The 9,386-nt window shown below is 39.5% G+C and overlaps 1 protein-coding gene across 1 annotated transcript; it reads right to left on the minus strand.

Annotated features, from left to right (window-relative positions):
- Nucleotides 1-4,705: 4,705 nt before the first annotated feature.
- LOC103706876 (G2/mitotic-specific cyclin-2-like) lies at nucleotides 4,706-8,558 on the minus strand. The gene is made up of 12 exons (XM_008791137.4): nucleotides 8,324-8,558; nucleotides 8,044-8,108; nucleotides 7,819-7,909; nucleotides 7,670-7,744; nucleotides 7,538-7,583; nucleotides 7,272-7,439; nucleotides 7,049-7,183; nucleotides 6,766-6,855; nucleotides 6,439-6,660; nucleotides 5,463-5,561; nucleotides 5,191-5,369; nucleotides 4,706-5,066 (listed from the first exon to the last, which is right to left on the minus strand). The coding sequence occupies exons 2-12, from the start codon at nucleotides 8,096-8,098 to the stop codon at nucleotides 4,922-4,924; spliced, it is 1,305 nt and encodes a 434-aa protein (XP_008789359.2). The 5' UTR covers nucleotides 8,099-8,108; nucleotides 8,324-8,558; the 3' UTR covers nucleotides 4,706-4,921.
- Between the last annotated feature and the right edge of the window lie 828 nt (nucleotides 8,559-9,386).

Consider the following 9,386-nt stretch of genomic DNA (forward strand, 5'->3'; position numbering starts at 1 on the left):
GCGTATAAAGGCGCATAAAGGGCGAGGGACTATTTAGCATTTGCATTATTAATTAGTTGACAAATCAGGTCTTCTTTGAATAGGCTTCCACCATCAAAGCCCTCTATTGCTATGATATTGACCGCAATGAAAAGCTAGGGTAATGAGATTATGATATTATTTGAAACTTTGGAAAGGGTTGAGAGAGAGGAATGATAAGGTCTCTATCGTTCTTCTAACTTTCTTCTTTATGGTTCCACTGGCATCAGTCATGCATCCCAATACGTGAATTTAATGTAGAATTAGTGGTATGCTCTGTGTGACGTCTAAGAGAAAACTACTTGCAAAGGGCATCAAGATGGTCCAAATGCTTTATCATTATGCATACCATGATGGGAAGCATAGATTCTCAATATCATTGGCACCATAAAGTATTGTGTAGCACTCGATGGCTATCACTGGCAGATAAATAATCATCAAAACAAATAACTTTACATGTCATATACGGTGCCCTCTTTTGATGGCCGTTCATTTTCTGATGATAGCCATTAAGTGCTGCACAGCATTCTACGATGCAAATAGTATACCACAGAGGATCCTAGGTTTAGGATGAAAGAGGGAAAAAAGTAACTCAGGTAAATTTACTAAAGGCTGCAACTTAGACCTCGAAACAGGTAAAGAGCAAATACTAACCCAATACAATCTATATATCCCAATCCTTACCCAACCCGAACAGAAAGCGGGTTGAAATTTCTAAACCCAACCCAATCACCGCTTAAACTGGATTCAGATTAGGTCAAATTAGTCAGGTTGGGTCAAGTTGGGCCATATAAATCGGATTAGATTGGGCTGAAAAAGAACTTTAAAATAAAGGATTTGGGATACTTCTGTTGGTTTAAGGCTCAATCATTTATTAGTTTAAATAACAACTTACAAGATTAAGAACATATATAATCCATATGAAACATAAATATGAATCAATATGATATACAAATTATTTAACTTTTATGCTAGGTTGGGTTAGCTTGGATCAGGTCAGGTTGGGCTCCGATCAAGTTTAGTTAGATTGGAGATCAACCCTAACCTAACCTAACCAATGATCGGGTTGATATTTTTGAGCTCAACCCTAATCCAAATTTGTATAGCTACAACCTAACTAACTCAATGAGCAGGTTGGATGAGTGGGTTTCGATTGAGCCCAACCAAGTTACACCCTTTAATTTATCACATGTGGGTTCAAGATTTGTCCGGACAGATGAAAACCAATTAGCATTACTCATTTAAATAACATGATGCCGCACCAACAAAGAAAAAAAAATCATATTCCTAGGTCTTGGTATTGAAATTTTAGCCAATATCTTGCATCCAAAAGACTTTAATAGCAGGTCTCTAGGCAGAAATAATAAATCTTTATAGACAGCAATTGCAAATATATTAAATGTTGCTGACCACCATAACATAAGCCACAATCTTAATGGTTAGCGCCAATGATCAAATAATATAGAGGACCATGAACCACAACAATGCAAAGCATAAGTTGGATGACTCGGCTCTTCATATAAGGAGTAGGTGGCTTCCTCCTTCCCTCTGAATTCAGCGATTATATTTATCCTTCACTCCTTTGGAGGAGGTCTAAGGGCTCAACTCCTAGATTGTTCAAAGGAAAACAGACAACATATTCACATCATCTCAACTTATGACCCAACTATCATCCATGGCTTCCACCATAATCAAACCGATAACTATGTTGTGTCGGGATCGATGAAATTTCAGATCAATTTCATCGAAAACATGGTGCGGGCCAAACCCAATTTTATTTGAACGCAATTTCAGATCATGATCCGACCTATTGATGAATTGGGTCAGATTAAGTAAAACTGTCCAGATTCGGCTCAAGTCAAAACAATCCAAACCCAACTAAATGCATTTGGGTATGGACCAGGATCGATCGATGTCAAGGTTCATGTTCAATGCAATATTACAAAAAACGCAACATTATTATATATTCTTAAGAAAAATTAATAATGATATAGATAACAAGTATAGAGATTTTAAAAAGCATATGCTACTATGATGTTGACAACAAGAACATGACTTTAATTGAACCATTAATTTATGAAAAAAGAGGCTTAACATCCAACCTATAAACCTAAGTAATTAGGAATTGTACAAATGATAAAGGGTTTAGTAATTTTATAGTCAAGGTTTCTAGTGTTAAGTCGAAACAAAAGAAGTAAGGTGCGGTCAAGTCATCTAATGCTGGCATATGGGTCAACTATAGTCTAGGTTAGGAAGAAAAAATTATAACACAAAGTCAATTTATTTCTTAAACAAGCTATATTTCGGACTTAAAGCTGACTAACGAGGTGACCAGAGGCCAATCCACCAATGATCTAAACTGTTGCATGTAATCTACTATCTTGAAGCTACTTATTGTCAAAATAATCATATGATTTAGTGATTCCTATCCTATGCATCTAATTGTCAAAAAATAGATAGTTTAAGAAATCTGCTTATTTCATTTTCTTAGTAACCTTAAAAATAGAAAGTTATCAACTTTGTACTTCTTACCATTGATCTCATGGATTGCAAACATTTGATTTAAAACATGCATTAACATATACATGAATCATATTTCTAAAGGACAATTTCGATGCACATTAAATGCTGCAAAATATGTGTTAACTAGCATATAACCCATACTATATACAGAATATGATTTTTCTCTTGTTTCTAACTATTCTTGAAATACAGGTAATGCAATAAATTATAACGAACAGAAGACTTAATAGTCAACTTTCTATTATGCATTATGCAATAAACTTTAATGACAGCCGAGAAACTCTAGTTACTATACTGGCTTCATATTGATATAAAAATGGCAAACAAAGATGCACAAGCTAAGACTCCATATAGAAATTTTCATCATTAATACCAGCATCATTAATACTAGCTCGCGCAAGGTATAGTTTTATCTCCTTTTGTCAATTATTTGTGAAATATAATATGACATTATAATAAATTATAATAAATAGAAGATTTTAATAGCTAAATTTCTGCGTGACCCAAAGGTAATATCGACGATCAGATGGAAGATCAGGGATGATCGGACAGTCGGAATCCTGGAGGATAGGTGATTATCCAAGGGTACACTGTAGGGTTGGCCCACCATGGCCGACCACGAGTGGCTAGAGGGCCGCAGGGTATGCAAGCTCTTCATCAGAGGGGAGTAGAGGTGGGATGAGGATCTCGTTAGGCACATGTTCGGAGAGCAGCTGGTTGAGCGAGTTCTAGTTGTGCCCATCTCGGAGGTGGCAACAACGGACAAGAGAGTGTGGAGCATGATTGGGTCGTCGGTGGTGAAGGCCCGAGACCTTTCGAGGCTGGTCCGAGAGCCTTCAACTCGACAGATAGAGAGCAGATAGATTTGGAGGATGCGCATTCACCCACGGGTTGCCTTGTTTCTCTAGAATGGAGCCAAGGGATGCTTGCCCACCAGAGCTATGTTGGAGAGATGGGGTGTGAGGGTCCCTATAGCTTATGTGTCTTGTCCGAAGGTAGAGGAGTCCATCTACCATGCCCTCATCGGATGCCCCTGAGCCGGTCAGATTTGGTGATGTACTTCGGGCTAGCTGGACTAGTAGCAGAGATGGTCGTCCATTGAGGATTTTTTACGATTTTTGGAGGCCTTGACATGAGGATCTGAGCTTGAGAAGAGTGGGACTCGCGCTGCCTATCTGGCTACCAGTGTTGGCTGGATAGGAATGTTCAAGTTTTTGAAGGTGTCAGCTCTCAACCGAGGGTGACAGCGGCTAGAGCTTTTTTGTATGCGATGGAGATCACCAGGCTACAGAAGTATTACCTGAGTTGGCTAGGAACATTTGGGGCCCCCATTCTGCTCATGCAACGTCCAGAACAGTACTCGTCTCCAAGGTGCCCCCACCTCCTGGCTTCCTTAAGGTGAACTTCAACGGCAGCATGGCTGATGATAGGAGATGCAGCGGTGTGGGGTTCGCCATCCGAGACCACGATGCCAGAATAGTTGCAACAAGGGATCGACAGACCTTTGACTCGTCAGTGGTATGTGCCGAGCTTAGAGCAGCCTGAGAAGGTATCTATTATGCGTGGCAGACACTGGACATGGACCGTATCATTCTTGAGGGAGATTCGGCCACAGTGGTTGAGTGAATCCGGGGTCGAGGATGCACAGCAGATTGCTAGGAGAGTGCGACTCCCACCAAGCCTCACACGTCTACAGGGAGGCAAATGGGTTTGCTGACTGGGTGGCTTCCTCTGCGGCTCACCACTCTGGTGGTTTCGTCGGGGTAAACAATAGGTCTATGCTAAAGGCTTTATGTAGTCTTCTGTTTTCTAATTTTGTTGGCCCGCATTCACATCCGTAGTATGTGAGCCGCCGTTGTACCAAAAAAAAAGGGACATATATGCTATAAATCTACGTCAATTTGTTAAAGAACAATCTACTACATTATATCATTTATGCAAAATATCCATTGATTCATGGCACAGTATCCAACACCTTATATGGATCCTTCCACCAGCAATGTGCAAGACACTTGTTTCGTAAATTAACATTTACATATGTAGAATTTGAAACCATTTTCATCTAATTGGAAACAAGTGGACTGATGAAAATTCTAACCAGTGAGTTAACCTAAAATGTTGATGGCATCTTAAACAAAAAACGAAACTAGAAACCAAGACATGGATGCAGAAGCCAATTAATCTATTATTTTCCGATTGGCAGCGGCATTTTTACAAATTTGAACATTAAATTTGAAAAACCTGATAGAGTTGTCAAGTAAGATCATTGTCCAGTAACCATTAGAAGAACCTAATTTCCCCAGCTTCTGCAACTTCTGTTGCACCATTTTTTTGACAGAAAGTTAAGAAATGCATCATCAAGTAACCCTGCAAGCTGATACTATGATCTCGAGTCCAACAGAAAGAGTGCTGGTTCAGCTTTTGCAGCATATCCAAACTTGAAAGTACTATATTTTCTGTGTACCCCAGTGAGCTTTCCATTTCCAGCCTTCTGGTGGAAATCCACCATTAACCTAGAGCACTCACTACAACAGAGAACAGCAAAAACTGGAAATTTTAATGCCAAAATTTTGGAAACAAAATCAGACCCTGATTGGAAATACTATTAGTTGCAAAATGTTTAAAGAGGGGAAAAGAATCAGAACTCACAGAAGCTGATCTTCTGAATAGCTAGTATGTAGCTCACTAGTCCTAGACCAATGCTTGAACCCTTTAAGAGTACAATGAGCAGTGAAGACCGCAGCAGCAGCTAGCAACGAAGGGCGGAACTTGAGCATTTGGTACTCAACTAGACCGAGCTCAATGATGAAAAAGGAAAGGAATTCCAGCTAAATCATTGTATGGATAAGTATATTTCCATCAGAACAATGCCAGTCAAGAAATCAATAGAACTTCTAATGTGATGAATAAACAAACCAAACCTGCTTATCAGACTGAGCTGCTTTAAGAAACCTTCGCATAAAAACATAAGGAGTTGGTACAGACATGTTGAACTGCAAGGTGTCGACCATCAAACTTTCCTGCTTGCATCAGTTAGCATGAAGTAGATATCATATATCACAACACAAAAGGAAAGGAATAAGAAAAAGTGATTATAAGCATGATAAATCGCACCATAGTGACAAGTCTGGCATTTGTTATTGTTGGGCTTACTACTAGTGTTTTGAGCTAGCCTCATATGGAGTGGTCTACATCATACTAACAAGGCATATATATTTTTAAGCGGTAGCCTACACAATGCAAGAAAAAATACAAGGAAGAAGAGGAAAGAGGTGGTGGTTTTTGATTTCTACACACAACAAAGGTCTCATACAAGGTTCTTCTCGGATTGAGGTTCAAGATACAAGGGTGTTTAATGCTTCCTGAAAGTTAGGGTTTCTCTCTTTGAAGGTGTGTCGACTAACTTTGTAAGTTGGAAGCTTGTTGATGCATTTTATTGTAGAGGTTTTCTTGTATTCTTGGAATTTTCTTCTTGTTGTGGACCTGTTGCACTCTTCATTTCATTGATTAGTGGATTCCTGATTGGTGCCCTGTTGTTTATTTTTCCTTCTTTGAAGGGGTTTCCATGTAAATTCTATATGTTTCTACTCTTAGTTGCTTGGTTTTACTACTTCCATTGAGTTGTTGGTTGTTATCGTGCATAAGGCTCGTGAATATTGTTTATAGCTGGCCTAGGGGAGGGAAGGGAGCACTTCCTAATAGTTATGACATGATCCACAAATAATAGACAAAGTGATTTACTGATCAGTGCAGAGTCATAAATTGGACTTCTGAGAAAATTAACGGATCAGTTGCAAGGCTTCAGTCAACATCAGCCTATATTGGCAAGTGGTAGTTATGCGGATAAAGAGTGTAGAAAATAAAATTAAAGAGCATGTACACCATTATTGAGATTACCATTTGAAGAACTTCTTCCCTCGTGTAAGCTCGATCAGAAATTAGGATCAGATCTTCCACAACTGGAACTGAGACTTCCTCATACTTACAAGCAAGAAGCATGGCTGTGACGCCAACCAACTGAAGCTTCTTCCTATTTACTGTCTGCTTTGCTAAGAATCTGTCTATAATGTTTACCGTGAGAAAGAGCGTCTGATTCATTAGCTCAAATTTGTAGTGCACCTGCAGAAAAATTCATAAAAAATGTTAGGAATTTCTAAAACTCGAGAGAAAAATGAAGCCATGGTTTCGGATAATTTAAGTTATAGTAAGGTTGTCCTTGTCTACCTCTATCAGCCAGTCAATGAGGATAGCTCGCATCTTTTCATTGATGTCAAACTGGTTTGACATGTAATTAGGGTTGACGCATCCTGCAATCTGCATAAGCATGCAGACATATTATTTAAACAGCATTCGTATTGCAAACGAAAAATACTATTCAAGCAAAGCTTTAACTATTCAACTCATTTTACATAAAAAATGATATATTTCAGAAGATTAGTAGAATAAGGTTATTGCAACAAACCAAGTTAATTAATCCCTTTCTTAATACTAAGAAGTCAAAATTCACCTCAGTTTGTCTGTAGAAGTTATATATGTCTTCCACATAATCCACAACCGCAAGTGGATTCTTAGAGTCGCAGCTGTCGATATCTGGAATTAATACAAGATCCTCCATTTCAACCTCCTTGAGATCAGAGTTATCCTGTACAATTAATCAAAATCGAAGTAACAATACCCATGCCTAAAATAGTTCAAAATCTTCTCATAAAGAATATCAGATTAATTCAAACCATTTCTTCTGTTTCCACAACCATAGGCAATGGCAGCTCATTGACCGACTTATGGTCATCCACATCTCTGGCAGCAGTACAAGTACCCAAACTATTCAAACTAAGGACGGATGGGGCTGGTTTTTTCTGTCTGTCAATCCCTACAAGCTCATGCCCACCGCCAGTTTCCTATAGAGAATTAAATGAATCAACAAAGAAATCTAACATGCCTTCGAACTTAATAAATGATGAACCACAGGTTTCCTTTTCTTTTAATGTAGAACTACCTGATGATAAAGCTGTGATTTGTTTGCCAGGGAAGCAGAAAATTTCCTGAAAACACAATCCATCAACAAATGTTAAGCAAACAGAGACCCGTACAAAGAGAAGAAAAAAAAAGGAGACAGTTTTAAAGTAACCTAGTGATTGGCCGTCGGCCCTCAAAGGTTAAATTCTTATCATCTATTCTGTTCTTGCTGGAAGACGTCAGAAATCTAGAAATTAAAAATAGAAATTAGTGCACTCTCCAACAATTAATCAAAGGAGAGTTTAAGGTTTCATGTATTACTCTGTCAATCCCCTCTTGCCAACTTGACGAGGATACGGGGGAGCGCCAACCAAATTCCTGATATCCCTCAATGCTCGACGATTTCCCATGTCTGCAAGCAAAGGAGAAACAAAGGAAAATAAGTGAAAAATAGTGCTTGAGAGCTAAGATTTCGGACTTCATGATCAAATTCTCGCACTGATCACACAAAAGAAACCACAAGTCTCTAAATATATCCGACAATACCTTGGAAATTAGCAGGTTTGGTCATGCCCAGATGATTCTCATCAACTGTATCCATTCTCAGTACTCTAGAACAGCAACAGATACAATTGTAATAGAAATCAGATAAAAGATAGATTTTTTCAAAAGTTTCACACAGAAAAGAACGCCGAAACTCTGATCTTTATTCAAACCAAAACCAGAAAATTTTCAAAAGATGAAAGATAGATCTAATCAAACCAATACCAACGAAGCAATTAAAAACAAAGATCCAAGAAAGTTAGAAGAAGAAATTGATCAGAACCTCGACGAGTCGTCTCACTCCACTCGATCTGGTGCGATCTGCAACTCGAAATTCCGATCCCAAGAAGGAGAGGAATCGAGCTACAGCCGGAACTCCATCGACTGGGGCTTGGAGGGGATTTATCGCCGCTCACACCCTCTCTCTCGAATCCCGAAAAGAGAGAGTGGAAAAAGGACAGAAAAATGAGCAATTTTTGAAGGGGAGAGAGAGACAGAGAGAAAGTACGAGGAGGGCGGATATATGTCCTTAGATACTCTCTTTCCTCTTTCTCCTCCGTTTAAAAACAACGGCTAGTTAATCCTGGCCGTTAGATCCCGGTCAGATCGGTCCGCGTGGTTCTAACGGTTATCTCCCATGCGCGTTCGATTGCTCGTTGCTTCGTGGGGCCCACCCTTTTTTTTTTTTTTTAATTTACTGCTCTTCGAGGAGTCACGACTCTGCGGACTGCTACGTGGCAAGTCGCCGTATGTCTTCCTAATTCCATATCCTTCTGATTCAACGGTCGCGATTCGAAGTCTGGTCAGCGGCATGTGGACCCCACGGGATGTAGCACTCATTGGTGGGCCCACCGCGAAACGCTCGTAAGAGAAAATCTCTGAGGACCTGAATGGGGACTCGGAAAAGGAACGCCAGCGAGGGCCCGCTGGACTTTGGGACCGAAGGGGCGCCCGACCGCTGCTGTTATTATTATTATTTTTTGGCCTATTCTACGCGTGACTGAGGGCATTATTGGCTGGATTCGGCATTGAGAGTGCGTTTTGTACCGCCACTGTCTGCATTTATGCCCAATGGCACAAGGAGTTTATGTGCATTGAAGGCATAAGCATGTTTGGACCACTTTAGTTTAGTCATGCGATTCCAAAACTCTATTATTAATGATAAATGGAAAATACTTTGGGGCACGCATTTGGTAACTTAATCCACTACAAGTGGATTCATGTGTTTTAAACTTTATGCTTCTTACAATTTCATATTAAAATTAAAATAACTTGCAAATAATCAATAATAGGTTGTCGATAAGCTTCTTACATGTAATTTGCCGATGTTCTGTCTAGCATCGCCT

This window comes from Phoenix dactylifera, chromosome 2 (assembly GCF_009389715.1).
Source record: "Phoenix dactylifera cultivar Barhee BC4 chromosome 2, palm_55x_up_171113_PBpolish2nd_filt_p, whole genome shotgun sequence".
NCBI classification, from domain to species: Eukaryota; Viridiplantae; Streptophyta; class Magnoliopsida; order Arecales; family Arecaceae; genus Phoenix; species Phoenix dactylifera.